This window comes from Balaenoptera acutorostrata, chromosome 14 (assembly GCF_949987535.1).
Source record: "Balaenoptera acutorostrata chromosome 14, mBalAcu1.1, whole genome shotgun sequence".
NCBI lineage: Eukaryota > Metazoa > Chordata > Mammalia > Artiodactyla > Balaenopteridae > Balaenoptera > Balaenoptera acutorostrata.
The window spans coordinates 31,030,688-31,049,963 of NC_080077.1; the positions used below are offsets into that span (position 1 = coordinate 31,030,688).

General features: G+C 39.6%; 1 protein-coding gene across 1 annotated transcript; it reads left to right on the forward strand.

The window, feature by feature from the left end:
• The first annotated feature begins 9,049 nt into the window (after positions 1-9,049).
• On the forward strand, positions 9,050-18,410 carry LOC103011016 (vascular non-inflammatory molecule 3-like). Its single transcript, XM_007190878.2, is given in 7 exon segments — positions 9,050-9,299; positions 9,413-9,540; positions 13,231-13,426; positions 15,227-15,518; positions 16,302-16,675; positions 17,360-17,541; positions 18,228-18,410. Coding segments are annotated over 7 exon segments (1,482 nt in total). The 5' UTR covers positions 9,050-9,110; the 3' UTR covers positions 18,349-18,410.
• Positions 18,411-19,276: the final 866 nt, after the last annotated feature.

A 19,276-nucleotide genomic window follows, 5' to 3' on the forward strand; every position in this document is an offset into this window, starting at 1 on the left:
CTCACCTTAAAATTTCATGTTAGTTCTTGAGTCTCCTGTGGTTCTGGAGGGAATAAACAAGGTGCTGGTTTCCACCTATCCTGGATTTCACCAGGCTTCTTCCTAAACTGCGCTGTCACAGCTTCCCAGTTGCGGGCACCTGTACTGCAAAGCTGCTCCTTCAGCTTCAGGTTTCCGTCAGCGCTCACTCTCTGTCTTTTGTTCTTTCATTCAGATGGCATTTGTTGATTTCATACTATGTTCCAGGCACTAGGTACTGGGACATGGTCTATGCATTCTCTTTGATCTTTTTACCATTCATTCTGTGACACTGCCCCTGTCATATAATCTAGTCCAGTAATTTCTGTGATATATTCGCAGCCTACTCTGCAAGGATCACTACCTCTACTTTCTACTTTTTTATTCCTTCTTTGCATTTTGACCCATCCTCATGGTGTTAGCATATTCATCTACATAAGTGATTTCCAGTGGCATTTTTTTCTCTGTTTTGACCTCTCTTAAATTCCATTCACATTCTTTAACTCCATTCTGACCATCTGTCTTAGGTATCTCATAGATGACAATGTTCTAAAAAAATCTTAGGGCTGATGCCTGCTTAAGTAAATATGGTCATAACACACACACACACTCAAACACTTAGCCACACACAGATACCTCTAACAAAGGCATTCTTGAAAAGATATTTGGATGTATTGAATAAAAACAGTAACAACTGGCAAGAGGATTTCTTGAGTTACTGGACCTGGAGACATGAAGTAGTACTTGGAGGAGGAAAGAAGATATTTTAACAATCTCCTAGAGAATTTCCAGGCCACTTGATGATAAGTCAAAGGAGAAAAATAATAGGGATGAACTGCATGATATTAATTTACCTGTCCTCAAATATCTTGTGACACCTCATGTAAATATGGATCGAACAACCCTGATGATAGCTTTGATCAGTTATAAGAGTTGTGAGCCCTTGTTTCCCTGCTCCTCTTATGTACTTTTCATTTTTTTTTTATCCCAGATGTTAATTTTTAGAAAGATACGCTAACCTTCACTTGTTCCTGTTGAACTCTCAAAATTCAGTCCATTAGCTGGAGACTGAGGAATTCTTATGCTAAGTTCACTTTACACTATAATTTCAATCTTTTTAATAAAATAAATAATAAAGTATGAAAACATTTTAGGAGATTGCTAGTATTGAGTTTTTCATTATACTGTTTGAAGATGAGTTTCCTAAGAGAGTCTGATTTTTTTTTTATGAACAAAGAGAAAAGAGGCAAAAAAGGTCAATACTCATTTTTTATGATAAAGAAAAATGGCAGTTTATATATCTTCTAGAATCAGAAGTGCAAATTTAAATGCAGTTACCCAGGATGACTAATGAGCCAGAAGGGCTTTATAAATGAAGAGAGGTATAACAGATGTATAAAATATTTGAATTCCAGAAGGCTAAAATGGGGGTTTTCATAGACAGCTTTACAAGGACACTCATGTGGTTACCAGTGATAGGACAGGGATTTAATGTTTTGGGCATCAGACATTATATAGAATACACTTCAGGTGGCTTTTCTGTTTGACTTTCATTCCCCACCCACCTGCATTTAGCCTGCCCTTCTCTTATCTGTAATTAGGAGGTCCATCATAGCAACTTCAAGATTACAGGTAAGGTTCCATGTGCTAGAATTGAAAAGCCAGAGCTAAAAAAATCGAAGACTTAATTAAAAATATAAGAAATGGTAGATTTTAAAGCAAAGAATGTGAGGCCTAAAATAAATTATTCCTACAACACTTTACATCCATTATAAATTCTTACAACCCTCATGGCATTGGTAAGTACTAGTAACACTTCATGTTATAAAAAAGCATCACATTTGATATATTTACCACTGAAATGAACTTCTCAGGGACAGAAATCATGCTTACTCACCATGATGTATTTCTAATGCATGGCACAGTGCCTGAAACAAAGCTGCTGAATGAACTAAAAGAAATTACTAAGAACAGAGAGAATGGGTGCCCAGAATGGGTGTCTGTTTGTATTTGGGACATGATAGTTCTGTAGATCCTACTGTACAAGATATAAATCTTTCACTGACCAGATCACACTTCCAATATGACCATATATTAATTTAGATTTAAGTATCTTAGCAATTCATAGAACATATCAGTGAATTGTGAGAGCATTGTCATTTGGACATGACGGAAAAGCAATTGCTTATAATTTACTCCTGCTGGGAGACATCTAGTATAAACATGCTCTTGACTACATGAAAATAGAAGTAGGAAGTATGTAGTTGGAGGGCAGATATGTGCCTTACTATTAAGTCCTAACTCATGCCTCATGGCTAGGAACCTATTCATCAATTAAACATCTCACTAATTTGAAAGGAATCCAAATATACTAGAAAAGATGGTAAAGTGATAGTACAAGAAATTAAGTGAAAGAATATGTACCCTCTGCCCCGTTTATGGAATAAGATGTTATGAATAGAATGGGCTCCTTTTGTATTTCCTCCCAATTGCATTCTTCTCCTTTCCCTGTTTGCTTTTATTAGAGGAAGTCATTATCCTAAGGTTATTTTAGATCATTCCCATGACTTCTCGGTAGTTTATTACATATGTACATAAATATCTTAGTACTATTTTGCATTTTTAAAAATTTTGTATATGTGGCATCAAATTATACATATCATGCTGCATATTTCTTATTTTTACATAAGAAACTTTGAGTTTTATCTACGCAAACGAGCATCAATCTACCTCATGCATTTTCACAGTGTACGCTGTACAGTTGCCTTAGTGTGCCAGTTATTCAGCTATTGTCTCTCAGCTCCAAACCCACATTTCTGTATTCTTCTTTGTGATGATGAGGCTGGGACTAGGCAAACATTTCTCCTTTGTCACCTGGCTCCCTGTTAGGTTCTGCCAATAGAGGACGCTAGAGGGAAACAGAAGATTGGACGAGGAGTGGAGGGACTTCCGTTTGCTCACCTGTCAGTGTCGTCCCATCAGAAGTACTGTACCTGACAGCAGTAGTTTGTTCCAGTAGCACTTGGTTCTAGCTTTCAGTTTTTTCCATACTTTCAGAATCAGTGTCATTACTCTCCTTCAAAAATACCAGCACCAACCAGTGTCTCCTCAAGGGATGAGTCCCAGCTCTGTGGAGGTCCCCCTCTGAGGTGCTGGCTTATCAGAACCAGCTGGAGAGCACCCTCTCCCTAGGGGTCTGACCCTCAGCTCCACGGGGTTCCCTGGAAAGCTTCTAGCTCCTGACACTCTCCTCTTCCCTTTTCTCACGAATATAAGGAGTGGTAGCTGCTTTCCTCAGTTATCCTGTCTGTGTTACCTCAGTGTTCCTCTTTTGTCTTTCATTCATCAAATACCTGTTTAACCAAATCCCTATGTTAAATTCTCTTAAAATAACTGGTGTGGATTCTGTTTTCCTGGTTGCATATCGTCTGATACAATGGATAAGACAATATTCATTTGTCTTCTCTCCTACTGACGAATATGGTGGGCATGGCCAAACCCGCTGCTCTGAAATCTTGGGTAAGCTTCATAATATAGTAAAGGACAAAATGTGGAAGCAGTCAGCTGTGATGCAGTGGTGGTCCCAGGCATGTTGTCATGGCCTCTCACACAGACATCAGTAAACAAGCAGCAGGCCCATCCTCTGGCTTCCTCTGAGCTGCTATGTCCTTCACTACAGGAGGGCTGCTGAAACCATAAACTTTGGGTGCACCTCTGGGAGAACAGGTTTTGTGGACACTTATATCATTGATCTCAAATATATGCTTTGTGGAACTTATGTGAATTCTCAGTGACAAACTGAATCAAAAAGTAACATCGGGGCTTCCCTGGTGGCGCAGTGGTTGAGAGTCTGCCTGCCGATGCAGGGGACACGGGTTCGAGCCCTGGTCTGGGAGGATCCCACATGCCGCGGAGCAACTGGGCCCGTGAGCCACAATTACTGAGCCTGTGCGTCTGGAGCCTGTGCTCCGCAACAAGAGAGGCCACGATGGTGAGAGGCCCGCGCACCGCGATGAAGAGTGGTCCCCACTTGCCACAACTGGAGAGAGCCCTCGCACAGAAACGAAGACCCAACACAGCCATAAATAAATAAATAAATAAATAAATAAATAAATAAATAAATAGAACATGAATTTCTAAGAAAAAAGTAACATCAGCTGACTCTGAATCACCAGTTTCAACAGTCTTTGTCCCTGTATTTGATTCTGTGGTTTAGTCCAGCTCAATGGATGCTTAGGTTTTTTACTTTTGGGTTTTTTACCTATTATACTTATTACTAATATTATTTCCTATTATAAATAAAGCTTCTCTGAGCATTCTTGTACATATCTCCCTGTGCATCTTTTTTTTTTTTTTTCCAGGGGTCCCAAGTGAACACTTGAAGTCTTTTTTTTTTTTTTAATTTTTATTTATTTATTTATTTATTTATGGCTGTGTTGGGTCTTCGTTTCTGTGCGAGGGCTCTCTCCAGTTGTGGCAAGCGGGGGCCACTCTTCATCGCGGTGTGCGGGCCTCTCACTGTCGCGGCCTCTCTTGTTGCGGAGCACAGGCTCCAGACGCGCAAGCTCAGTAATTGTGGCTCACGGGCCCAGTTGCTCTGCGGCATGTGGGATCTTCCCAGACCAGGGCTCGAACCCGTGTCCCCTGCATTGGCAGGCAGATTCTCAACCGCTGCGCCACCAGGGAAGCCCTCCCTGTGCATCTTAAGAAGTCCAACAACTTATTTGGATTCCTGCAACTGGTCAGGAAGGTCTTGGGCTGGATGGTGATGATGAATAAAACAAAAGTTTCTTTTCTAAGAATCTCAGTCTAGGAGACAGAGCATCACCGTCACCATTGTCACTCATTATCATAATAATCAAATATTGAGCGAGTAGAATATGCCTCACACTGTGTTATGCATTTTCAAGTATCTCATTTAATACATGTAATGAACATCACAGAATATTATAATGGGTCAATTTTGCCTTGGAAGACAAGAGAGTTGTCAGAGACCAGTTGAGTAAGTCAGTCAGAACATCCTAGGTAGAGACAGTCATGCATACTGTCATGCAAGTAGAGACCAATATATTGAGGCTGGGGGAGGGTAAAAGGAGGAAGGGTAAGGAGAGACAATGAAAACATATGAGGCCAGAAAGATAGGCAAGGGCCAGATTGTTGAAGCACAAATGAAGTCTGGACTTTATCCTGAAGCTAAAAGATCCATTGAGGGATTTTAGAGTCAAGTATCACGATGAACTAAATAGTTTTAACAATTACTTTGCACTTTTATATACAGAATGGATAACAAGGTCCTACTGTATAGCACCGAGAACTATGTTCAATATCCTATGATAAACCATAATGGAATAGAATACAAAAAAAGAATGTATATATACGTATAACTGAATCACTTTGCTGTACAGCAGAAATTAACACAACTTTGTAAATCAACTAAATTTCCATAAAAAATTACTTTGCTAGTAGTTTGGAGGATAGATAAGAAGGGAAAATTCTAAATGTAGGGTAGCCATATAGGAGACAATACTAATAGTTCCCTCAGGGTAGTGGTGGCAGAATAGCACATTGAGGAACATCAAGGAGGCCAAGGCCAATACAACTGGAGCCAAATGAACATGGAGGAAATCACTAGGAGTTGATGTAAGAAGTAATAGAAGGCTGGATCTTGCAGGCATTGCCACATCTTGGCTTTTTACTCTGAAAAGTGAAGTAGGAGGCCTTTGGAAGTTTTTGAGCAGACTGACACAATTAGTTTTACATTTTAATAGGATCACTCTAACTGCTGTTGTGCAAAAGTAGAAGAAGTGGTACCAGAAACAGGTAGCAGGGTATTGGAATAATCCAGGACAGAGATGATGGTGGGCTTGGACCAGAGTTGCAGTAGTGAAAGACCTCCTGATTGAACATGTATAGAGTGAGAGACAAAGATAGAAGGAAGGATAACTCCAAGGGCTTTGGCCTCAACAACTGGTAGTTTACAGAAGCCATTAACTGAGATCTGAAAGACTAACTTCAGGAGTGTCGGAAATGGAAGGTCAAAAGCTCAGTTTTGTTTATGTTGATTTGATATGCCTTTATATATCCAACTGGAGATTCTGAGCAGACAAAATTTTTAGGACACAGAAGTCTGGAGTTCAAGGAGAGGTCTGAGATAGAGATAGAGATCTTTGAATCACTAACATATAAATGGTATTTAAAGCCACAAAATGGTGAAATCACCTAAGCAGTGAGTGTAGATAGGAACAGAAGATTTCTAAGAATTGGGCTCCAAGACAAACATCGTTGAGAGGTTAGGGATGATGAGAAGGAAGCAGGAAGAAAAAAGGCCACAAAAAAACTCTGAAGTAAATAAGTACAAAAACCAAGAAGAAAGAATGAGGAAAAGCAGGAAATTGTGGGCAAAGAAAGTGCTTCAAAAATGAGGTTGTGGCAGCTGTGTCAAATGCTGCCAGCATGTCAACTAACCTAGTAACGCAGAGATCAGTGGTGACCTTGACAAGGTGGTGAAGTCATGGGGACAAAATCCTGATGGGAAGGAAGGAATTAAGACAGAGAGTATACACAACCATGTAGAAGAGTTCTGTTGTACAATAGAACAGAGAAATGAGACGGGAACTGGAAGGGGTTGTCAGATCAAAAGAGGGTTTTGTTTTGTTTTTATTTAAGGTAAGAAATACAACAGGATATTTGTATGCTGATGGAATTAACCCAATAGACAAAGAAAAATTGATGAGAAGGAGGAAGAGAGAGAATTTCTAAAGCAATGTCTTTGGGATCCAGTGAACAAGGATAAGGAAAGGACGTAGAGAGGGGCATGAGCAGTCATTAATAGTGAGAGGAGGGGAGGTGGACTTGATAGGCATGGATGCCGGCAAGTGGATTGATGCTTTGTAGGAGCTTGTGGAAGTCTATTTAGTTGGATAAACAATCCTGGAGTTCAGGAGAGAAGTTTGAGCTAAAGATAGAGACAGTAGTTTTCAGTTCATAGAGGGTAGTTAAAGGTATGAAGTAGAAAAGGATCTGCTATGGGGGCAAGACGGTAGAATACAGAACGAAAACTAATTAATAATGTGGCTACTGACCGTAAGTGCATTCAGGGTTCAGAGAAGTGAACAGCAACAGAGGTGAGAGGTGAGAAACCTGAGTTGGAAGGTCAGGATTTAGCGAGGAATCAACCCAGGATCAGAGCGGTAGTAAGTGTATTAAAATATAATAAGAAGGGTGGTCTTAGCTAAGAACAGGAAAGATAAGATGGGACTGAGTGGGAGAAGGCTCTGATTGTCTGCCTTGATTTGATAATACACATGGGAAGCATTTCACTTAATGAGAGCAAGGGTTAAGGGAACTCAGTAGTTTGCAGTATTGATTGAAGATTAGGTTGGGAGGAGTGAGATCAGAAGGGCTGATGGAGGGCCTGTAAGAGTAACTCTTGGCCACAGAGTCAGGACTCTGATGATAAAAATAGAAAGCAAGTTTTATAATGGATATTGGCACTAACGACCTGGGGAGAGCCAACAAACTTAGAGATTTTATTCTACCGGCCCTTCTCTCCTTTAAAATTTGTACCTTACATATTTAAAGGCAGAATTATATTTATTTTAATACAAAACTTTAGACTCTAAACTTCCTAATCCCACAATAATTTTGAACTGTCATTCAAATTAGGTACTTGACTGTTTACGTTCAAACCTCGTTTAAATAATTTGCATCCACAATCCCTATTCCTTATGTACAAATGAGGCAAAGGCATTACTAACGACACTTGGTAACGAAATATTTAATGCAAGTTTCTATTGATTTCAACATAATAAAAAGTTGATACACTTCCTGATATTAGGGAGAGTGAAGGGAAATTCCTTTGTTTCTTTTTGCTTCTATTCAGAAAGTCAGGTCGACTGAAGCAACAGGTAGAATTTCAACTTGACATATGAAAATAAGTTCCTTCTCATTATAAAGCAATTTATCTGTCTTACACAGGTCTCGTCTTGTCCTTGAATATTTTTTTCTGAAATGAATTTGTGTCTGATGGATATTATTTCATAAGGACACATGGAAACTCACCAGGGAGTCTGGGAGAATAAAGGCATATTCAGATAATGAAAAAGTTATTAGAATTAAAGGGCTTAAAATTATAGAACTGAAGCAACTAAAGAAACAAAAGGCACAAATATCCCAAACCTACCAGTTTCCCTACATCAGACGAGGCATAAGGAAACAACCTCTTGAAAATTAGATTTTGAGCGATGTGCTAGTATAAGTATTTAGGGAAAAGGGGTTCACTTGAAAAATGAGCATATTCTATAAAGATGAAGAAATTGTATGACCCCAAAGCCTAGCTCCCTGGTTTTCTGCACATAAACTCCACAGCATTAGCTGGGTTCCCGAGAGGTCTGGAGTTTTAACCTGGTGGACACTTGCCATCATTGATCACGTTATCATCTATCTATGTTTTGCACAGTGTTCAGGTAACGTTCTAATATCTCAGATTATTAGGCGGTCTTTCCTGTGTTTTCTGCTGATAGCCTCTTATAAATGCAAACATTTATGGTCACTGGTCATGAACATTGAGTTCAGTCATTAGCATGTATATTTTGTGAGCCATTTTGTGAGCTCTGTTAAAACCAGGGCTTGCCTAACACTCTGTTCTGTCTCTTACAGCTAAATATGTAAATTTTCACAAATTGTTGCTACGACAGCTCTTACTACAGTGATCCCATATTGGCCATATTAATGGAAATATTGAACTACCAGGAAAATATATTTTATTAAAAGAAAAGAGTTTAACAGCCAGTGTGTTTTGGAATGGGGTGGACTAATCTGGTTGGCTCATTAACTCCACTTTTAGAGTTGGGTCGACCTCTGAACAATGCCAACAACAGCATCGGACACTTGAGTCAATCTGATTATGTACTTCTTTCACAATATTCTTTCTCAACCCCGTGCTGCGTAATCTATTCATGAGCAAGTGAAGATAGGTGGTAGCAGACAGGAAGGTCTTTAACATAAAAGTTTTTCCAGTGATACAAAGTACAAGAATCTGAGTTTATCAAAGCGCACTAAGTTTCAGCTGTGATTATATCATATTTTCCAAAATGTGGTGCCGTTTTAGCCCTCTTTGTCCTGAGTGTTGTGCACTGGACACTTTTATCGCTGCAGTGTATGAGCATGCTGTTATGTTACCAAACAGAACAGAAACTCCTGTGCCAAAAGAAGAAGCTTTGCTCCTGATGAGCAGGAATATAGATGTCCTAGAGAAAGCAGTTAAACTGGCAGCCAGGTAGGTATTGCCCTTTCTACACTGGCTGGGATATTGGAAAGGAAATTTGGAACTTGATAAGAATGTGAGTGTTTAGAATTTGGGAGAAACTTTTTTGCTCCTACTTGTTTTGAGCAGGGTGCACATATCACTGTGACCCCAGAGGATGGAATTTATGGCTGAGTCTTCACAAGGGAGAACATTTATCCCTATCTGCAGGATATCCCAGATCCTGAAGTGAACTGGATTTCATGTAGAGACCCCCAGAGATAATATCATTACCCTTTGATTTTTTTTAACATCTTTATTGGAGTATAATTGATTTACAATGATGTGTTAGTTGCTGCTGTATAACAAAGTGAATCAGCTATATGCATACACAGATCCCCGTATGCCTCCCTCTTGCATCTCCCTTCCACAACATTTGTCTAAAACCAAAGGGTAGCAAGAGGAAGCAGCTGCCCTTTGATTTTAAACAAATGTAGTGATATTGTAACAGCAAGTTCAGTAAGCTTGACTAGTATTCCTGCTGACAAACAATCAGTCTGTGGCACTGGATTTAGACTTCTCTAATTCTTCATAATGTGTACCATCTGGCTTGTCTCCTGTTTGATAAATGACTTGAGAGGATGATGTTTGGTTGGTTATTTATTGTAGTTTTCTTTCATGAATAGTATGTGTACACACAGTTTTTATAACAGATGTGCTTAATTGGGTTTCAACAAAGTGAGAAAGTTGTGATATCTAGGACTTACGTTCTCAAATGTAAGTAAGCAGGTCCACCCATGAACACCTGCCTCCTCTGCAGGAATGGTAAAAAGATGAATGGGTTTATGTTCCCAAAGGGCTTTGATATTGGCATGCAATGTAATCAGTACTGTGAGCGGAAATTGCATAGGACTTGAAAAAGGAGGTGCTTTTTCTGAGACCACATTCTTCCACCTCCTGACTGAGTGACGTGGGACAGACAAACTATTGACATCTCGGTTTCTTTATCTGTAAACCAGGGATAATAAAATTTCCTCTCCCACTTCACTTTACAGAGTAGACATGCAGTATAGGGAATTCCTTGCTTGTCCAGTGGTTCGGACTCCATGCTTTCACTGCTAAGGGCCTGAGTTCAATCCCTGGTTGGGGAACTAAGATCCCGCAAGTCGAGCAACGCGGCCAAAAAAAAAAAAAAAACACCCCCAAAATGAGAGCAAAGTGAAGTAATACATAGAATCTATATACTATGGTGCCCTCTTCAGTGTTAGCTCTCACTATTACTTTTTTTTAACAGAAGGAGCGGGATCTGAACTTTTGCTTTCTTGTCCTTCAAGAAATTTAATAATTGTTTATAGCTGTAGTTTAGGCATAAGTTTCTTAAAGAAAATCTGTATAAAAATATAAGAAAGATTTTTGAAAATAAATTATTTTAGGTGTATTTACTTTTTAAAATAGTTCATATGTAATCCCTTTAACTGGCAAAATCAATGCATTAAAAAGTAATTTAATTTGCTAATTTTAAATTTACATGCCTCTGTTCAGAACTATTATCTAGCACACAAAAAAAGAAACTTCTTAAATAATTTTGACCACTTGAAATCAGTTGGAAAGTCAAGTCCAATGTTGCAACATAATAGCTCTATTACGTGAGTCAGGTCTCACCCCGGGATTTTCACCTTTGGAAAATTTTTCTCTGAACGTTGCACAGTCTGTGTTTATAGTAATCACGTAATTATGACTCAGTTTCTACTTGATTATGGGGCTTTTCCCAGAGCAGGAAGGACTCATTATTTGCAGTAATTCAAGAGGCTTATACTGAAATACACTCTATTTGCCTTGGCTGATAAAACTGACTTTCTTAGGGGAAAGATGTCCTGAAGCCTGATAATTAGTCTCTGATGAATTATTGTAAGTAGGGAAGGTAGGTGACTGATGAAACTTTAATATTACTGAGTCTTGCAGACACTTACTCAAATGGCAAGCTTTCAACTCTGTGTTATAGAAAAGAAAAATCCAGTATTTAATATAATGCTAATATTGGTAAAGAGAGCCACCGTTTCTTCCCTAGTGTCATTTATCCCTAAAAGGGGTAATAAAATTCCACAGTCATCCTTGTGTATTTAAGTACTATCATTTAGAATACTGACACATGTCATTCTTCCTGGGCTTTCCCCATGAGGAACTAATAGGAAACATTAAAGTACCCTAATTATTTAGCCAAAAAGAAAAAAAAAAAGAAAACCAAAATAAAATATATAATAGTTTTATTAAGGCCTTAATGAATATGAATGTTGACAATATTACCCTGCTTTTCCAGAAGGCAAAATAAAAGAAATGGTCACAATCTCTTCTTTCTATTCAAAGATTAGTTCAACATCAATTGCAAAGGGACTGAGAAACCATGGAGAGTCTGAATGGTCTCTACAAGCAATCAAGTCATCAGTGTTCTGGGCTGTCTTCTTGTAGTTACAAAATCCATAATGGCCATTATTTATTTATTGAGCACCTGCTTGGTTCCAGAATCTGTACCTGGTACACTATGCACATTATCTCATTCAATTTATGTAGCAGGTATAACTATTCCCATTTTATTTTATGATTTTTTTGTTTGTTTGTTTCTTTTTATTTATTTATTTATTTATTTTTGGCTGTGTTGGGTCTTCGTTGCTGCGTGTGGGCTTTCTCTAGTTGCGGCGAGTGGGGGCTACTCTTTGTGGCAGTGCGCGGGCTTCTCACTGCAGTGGCTTCTCTTGTTGCAGAGCATGGGCTCTAGGCACATGGGCTTCAGTAGTTGTAGCACACGGGCTCCGTAGTTGTGGCACGCAGGCTGTAGAGTGCAGGCTCAGTAGTTGTGGCACACGGGCTTAGTTGTTCTGCGGCATGTGGGATCTTCCCGGACCAGGACTCGAACCCGTGTGCCCTGCATTGGCAGGTGGATTCTTAACCACTGCACCACCAGGGAAGTCCCTATTCCATTTTAAATATGAAGAAAAGAAGGGAGCTTAAGGTTTCACAATTGGTAATTAGCCTGGCTGGAATTCAAACACAGCCATTTCCACTGAGCCACGCTAACGGAATGGACTCTTGAGTGCCTGGAAGCACCATGTTATACTTGAAATTTCCAGTGACTAGTGAATCCACTTCTTAGCGTGTTCTGGTTGCTAGAAATTTTAATCTTATTTTCCACTGAAATCATCTATCTATAACTTCCTTTGGGGTTCATACTGCGCCTATCATATATTAAGATACGTGACTCATCTTCTTCAAATTAGAGTCTTTCAATTATTTGAAGCCAGCTATAATCCCACCTATTCCCTCACCTCAATCCCTTCTTATTTCTAGGGTAAATATCCCCAAGGTGGGTGGTTTGGGCATTACTCTGAAAAACAATTTCATAGTCTGTATTTATCCCAGGGTTTCACACAAGGGCCCTCTAAGATAGAAAGGAAGCTATTGTGTTGCACTGACAAATGGGGACACTGAGACTGCATAGTGAAATCCTTTTTTCCTTTTCTTTTCTTTCCTTTTTAAAAATATTTCTGGTACCTAATGCTGCATTTGTTCTCTGTAGAAGATGATCTGCCTGGGACCAACTCTATACTGCCTTCTAGTAGGACTGTGGCTTGGATTATGGAAAAGGTCCTCCCCATTAGAAAAGTGTTAAATTTCAAGCCCTTCATTTGTGTTCCTGGGAGAACGTCATAAGAAAATATGTTGCTTCTCTTCTTTCTCCTCTTCCCCCTCAATTTGCTCTGTGCTTCAGTCTTGCACTGCCATCTTGAATCTGCCAATTAAAAAATAGGTTAGTTTTCATAAAGAAGATTGTATTACATGTGAGTTTTTAAATCTTTACTGTTGATTCTTAACCTAGAGCTGTTGTGTGTTATAGGTAATGGGCAAATAAAGTATCACTTTGGAAGTTCCAAAATCACTAACACACAGTGAGTTTAAGGCAATATCTATTGAATTAGGTTTGGCCGCAGCCCAGTGCAAGAAAGGCTCAGCTGTCTGGCCAAGGACAATTCTATCTACATTGTGGCAAATATTGGGGACAAGAAGCCATGCAATGCCAGTGACCCTCAGTGTCCCCCTGATGATCGTTACCAATACAGCACTGATGTGGTGTTTGATTCTGAGGGTAGGCTGGTGTCCCGCTACCACAAGGTGAGAAGTACTTGTGTCTTAGCTAAGCTCGATTTACTTCTTTTGTTTGTGATAGCTAGGTATACTTGTCTGTGAATGCTGGTGAGGGAACTGTTGTGAACGTGTTTCTGAATTATTACACTTAGTTGAGAAAGGGATTTAACTTACTTTGATTTCGTATAAGGGTTCCGAATTTGAATTAGTCATAAAATAGAATCTAGCAGACTATTAAAGCAGATGTGCTAATAGCTGCACGAGGATTTTAGTATTCGCTGAGAAAGGAGAAATGCTCAGTTTCATCACAAGATTTAGTACTAGAGTTAGTTTTTTGACCCAGTTTGTTGACATTTGGTATTAAGCTGTAGTCATTCATTTCATTAGGACTTTTTTGATTGCAATGATAGAAAAACCCCCCAACTGCAATTGGCTTAAAAAAAACAACAACACAATTTCCTTGCTTAGGTACCTGAGAAAATATAAATCATAGAAAGGATAGGTCTAGTTTCCGATGCAGTCTGTCCCTCAGAGGCCCAGAAGATGTCAGCCGTCCCTCTAGCTCTCTTATTCCTTTGTAACAACTTTTTCGCAGGATGACTGTCCTTTCAGAAGCCACACGGCTGCTCATCACAAAGCACGTATCCTAATAGCAACAAAATCCGGAGGAAGACTGCATTTGTCTTTCCTAGAAACCCTGCAAAAACCTTAGCCTTCCTTGACTCCAAATCAGCCACATGCCGCCCTCGAGTCGGTCACCTGGGGATGAAGGATGGGCTACCCCCTGAGCCGAGGGCCGAGGAGCTTGGGATGCTCACTGGTCGGGTGGGGGTGGGGTGTTGCCTGAGCACATATGCACACATCAGGCCAAATGAAAACGTGAGCAGAACATAAGGCTGTTCTCCTGAGCCCAGGGTAGTTGGAGTTTGGGAGCAATAATCAGGCTGGAAAAAAAATTCTAATGGCTTACTAATTAACAAGGTTTAGCTATTACATTGTCTAAATTAAGTTCCAATTATATAAACCTAGCAGTACCATGGGGAGACATGACAAAGTTTATTTTATTACTGTTTATTTTATTACCGTTTATTTTATTACCGTGTTAGACTTCACACGGACAGTGCTGTTGGTATTTAAAGAATAGAGTGGAAAACCATCAGAAATTTGTGAGGTTCAAAATTTCAAGTGATTTTAAGACAAATATTCACCTTTTAAATATCATTTGTAGGGGCTTCCCTGGTGGCGCAGTGGTTGAGAATCTGCCTGCCAATGCAGGGGACACAGGTTCAATCCCTGGTCCGGGAAGATCCCACATGCCACGGAGCAGCTAAACCCATGCGCCACAACTACGGAGCCTGTGCTCTAGAGCCCGCGAGCCACAACTACTGAGCCCACGTGCCACAACTACTGAAACCCATGCACCTAGAGCCCGTGCTCCGCACCAAGAGAAGCCACCGCAATGAGAAGCCCGCGCACCACAATGAAGAGTAGCCCCCGCTCGCCACAACTAGAGAAAGCCCGTGCGCAGCAACGAAGACCCAATGCAGCCAAAAATAAATTAATTAATTAAAAATAAATAAGTATCATTTGTAGATATGAACTCATTGGTTGATTCATAGGTTGTGGGAAAATGAAGTGTTTTGATGAATGTCACAGTGAGAAAACTCACAGACAGTGGTATACTGGGTATAATTTGCACTAATTTATGTGTAACAGTTTTAAGTATGCACACCAACATGCGCACGAGAAAAGATTTTGAAGATATTGATCACTTCTATTTGACAGTTTTCTTACTAATCTTCCCCTTCTTTGCGTTTCACTTAACAGTACAATCTTTTTGCACCTGAAATTCAATTTGATTTCCCCAAGGATTCAGAACTTGTGGCTTTTGACTCTCCCTTTGGGAAGTTTGGCATTTTCACTTGCTTTGACATTTTTTCTCATGACCCAGCTGTGATGGCGGTGGAAGAGTTTCAGGTTGACAGCATTCTCTACCCCACGGCCTGGTACAACACGCTGCCCCTCCTCTCGGCGGTCCCCTTCCACTCGGCATGGGCCCGAGCCCTGGGAGTCAACCTGCTTGCTGCCAATACCCACAACACGAGCATGCACATGACACGTACCTCACCCTGGTTCTGCCCCAACAGGTAGCCACAGTCTTGGGAAGCCTTCCTTCATTTTCAAGCCATGCTTTTCTTTAAAGATTCTTCTATTAACTCCAACGTCACAAAATTAATAAGCGCATGGGCTTCTATACCAACATTATTTAAGGAACATTATTCCTGGGAGTAAAGAAGGAGGCAAACATTATATTCTCAATTTCATGCGAGGGGAAATCGGAGTTAGAGAGAATTCAAGTTACATAAAAAAAGCAAAGCCAGAGCTAAAGAATGCTGCAGCTAACATCCATGAGTAATATTGAAATAAATCTTGCTGTTGAGGTGATAAAATCACTTTAGACTTAATCAGGTTTTTAGAGTTTATCCTTTATGGTATCCACTTTCAAGGTAAAGCAGCCTCCCCTCTTGACTGGTTTGTTGTTCACTGATCCAGGTGAAGAATCTCAAACACAAATAAATTAGATAGGTTAGTGGAGAGCTAAAATTGTTCTTCATGTTTGAGAAATTTTCTGGTTTACTGTTAAGTTGGCTAAAGAAAGGGGAGTTTAAGTTAAAAAAAAAAAAAAAGCTATCAAGTCATATAGTTTCAGTGTAAGCAGTCCCATACGGAAGACTCAGAGTCAAATTGGAATTTAGGTCAATGTAAAGCTCTCTCCCTCCTTATCTTGAAAATGCTTATGCTTTCATAACTTTATATTTCATTTCTTACGGAAGTGATTCTATTACTTTGTCACCATGCAAAATTTGAAACCAATGTTTGTGTTTCTTTATGTCACCCGTAGGCAGTGGAATCTACTCACCGGAGGCTGTCAAGGTGTATTACTATGACATGGAAACAGAGAGTGGCCAGCTGATGCTCTCAGAATTGAAGTCCCGGCCTCGAAGAGAAGCCGTTTACTCTGCAGCTGTTCACTGGAGTACTTATGCCAGAGGTGTCAAGCCATTCTCATCTGAACGGTTGAGTTTTCCAGGGATGACTTATGTTGATGCGTTCACCTTCACCAAGCTTAAGAGACACACAGGAAATTACACAGTTTGTCAGAAAGACCTGTGTTGTCACTTAACTTACAAGATGTCTGAGAAACGAACCAATGAGGTGTATGCACTAGGTGCCTTTGACGGACTTCACATGGTAGAAGGCCAGTATTACTTACAGGTAGAAACACCCGAATATGTTAGAATGGCTCTTTTACTGATTTGTCTTCTAGGTCATCATTGCATTTCTTTAAGAATTGGGCTGGATTCAGTTAATTGGAATGGTGTTACATTTGTCACTGAACTTTTCTCCCTAGAACACATTATTTGTTCAGTCTTAGTGAGAACAGAATTAGAGCTGCAAGGTAAAAACATGAAGCAGATTGATTAGTTCTCAGCAGACTGGGTTCAAGTTTAAAAAGCTACAACCCCCATATACTCTCTTTTTCTGTCAGGTAACTTTAGAGCTGTGTTTTGCAAACTGTCTTCAACTAGAGTCCAGAGCAAGAAGTCCATTTCACATCATAAACAAGCGCAGTCAAGATGTATGACTGAGTTAAAAGAGATACTTAATTGAAACAAACATTTTATAAAATAATTCAAATCAGAATTAGAAATAGCTATAATTAAATCCAACATACTCTAATTCTGAAAATTCTAGTCTACTCCATTTTGCTTCATTGAAAAAAGGGCTAATCTTGACTCACTAAATTAATTTTAGGATTCACTAATAGATTATGAGCTGCAATTGAAAAAAAAACTACTTAAGAGGCAAACTAACAAATATTCTTCTATTCTTTGAAATTGTATTTTTAGCTGAGAAAATATTTCCAAGATTTCCAACCACTTTTCTTTTCCTACACAGGTATGCACATTACTGAAGTACCAAACCACTGACCTGAGAACTTGTGGAGAGCCTGCGGGGTCAGCTTTTACCAAGTTAGAAGAATTCTCCCTCAGTGGCACATTTGGAACGAGTTATGTTTTCCCACAGATTGTTCTTAGTGGGAGTCAGCTTGCCCCTGAAAGACATTATGAGGTAGGAGATTTTCAGGAGGATAAATTCCTTTGAACAGATGCAGTAGACTGGCCTAATGAAAATCGTTGAAATAATGAGACTACATGGCAACATTGTCGTTCACCTTATTCAAGCAACTTATACAAAGAAACTATGATATGGAAGACAAGTTGTGGTTCTAGACTGTCCTTAGGCTGTGGTGGAGAATTTGGGGTTTATTTTTCTACATAAATGTGATTTTGAGATCCAAGGGAACAAGGAGATTACGGAAGAATTAAAATAAAAATATTGATTGCCAATGATAACCGGCAACTAATGTTTTCTTTTTTTGCATAGTGGAGAAGGTCCAAGTTGAATACATTAAATAATGCATCTATAACTTATTTCATGGGTACATTATTCTGAGTAGTTATAATAATGATAGTAATAATTGATACTTTGTATAGTGTTTCATGAATTAAAAAAAAAACACTCGTTTTTATACATTATCTTACTTAATCCCCAGGGCAATAGATTTATTTGCTACACGTTCATCCTAAGTCCCTCTGATACTATTAGACATGTAGAGCTGAAACAGGGGTCTTCTGACTCCAAATTTTGTGCGCTTTTGACTAGTTCATGTTGCTTTTAGAGTGATGTTGTCAGAGAAGGCTTCTGGGCTGGAACCAACTCTGCATTGAAGTTAATCCTTTGCTTTCTTTGATCGAGTTTCAGGAGATGGACGTCTGCAGAGCCGAGGCGGAACCCCTTTGCCTTTCTTGGTTCTGGCCCTGTATGGAAGAGTGTTTGAGAGGGACCCTCCATGCTTAGGGCAGGGAACTGGGCAATTACCATGATCCCCTTCACCGCCATCCTTTCAGGATTAGCCTGGCAAAGAGAGAGGGAAAAGAGAGAGTCTTTAGTGTCTGTTTAGAAGAGATGTCATCACTTTGCTGAAACAACAAACTTAAGAAGATTTAAAAAGCAATGGGGGCTTCCCTGGTGGCGCAGTGGTTGAGAATCTGCCTGCCAATGCAGGGGACATGGGTTCGAGCCCTGGCCTGGGAAGATCCCACATGCTGCGGAGCAACTAGGCCCGTGAGCCACAACTACTGAGCCTGCGCGTCTGGAGCCTGTGCTCCCAACAAGAGAGGCCACGATAGTGAGAGGCCCGCGCACCGCGATGAAGAGTGAACCCCGCTTGCTGCAACTAGAGAAAGCCCTCGCACAGAAACGAACACCCAACACAGCCAAAAATTATTTAATTAATTAATTAAAAAAATTTTTTTTAAAAGCAATGGATGTGTGTGCACATTTTACATATTCATTTCTGGGAGCTGCATGCATCTTCTGTGTGGGTGCACTTAAGTATGTGTCAGTATGTCTATGTATAGTGCAGCATGTATTTATGGGAGGGGAGCCTAAAAGAGTCCTTTTGTGGTAACTTCTCTAACATATGCAAATATTGTGTCTCTCATTTGTAAATGCACAGGGTAAGCGTTGAAAATACGGAGGGTATTTGGTCCTAGTCTTTAGGATACAGGAAGTTAAAAAATAAGGGTATCTTTTAAAGTAATTATGAATGACTTTTATAACAAATTAAAATTGTTCCATTATCTCTTTATTCTACCTTTATGGAATATTTGTATGGAAATTAGATACTTGTGAATGGAAATTTAAAAAGAGATAAATGAATAAATGATCTCCTTCAGACCACACGCTGTTTCCTTCTGAAATTATTCTTTCCTAAAATTTACCCAATCCTGGTTAAACCCCCTCATACTC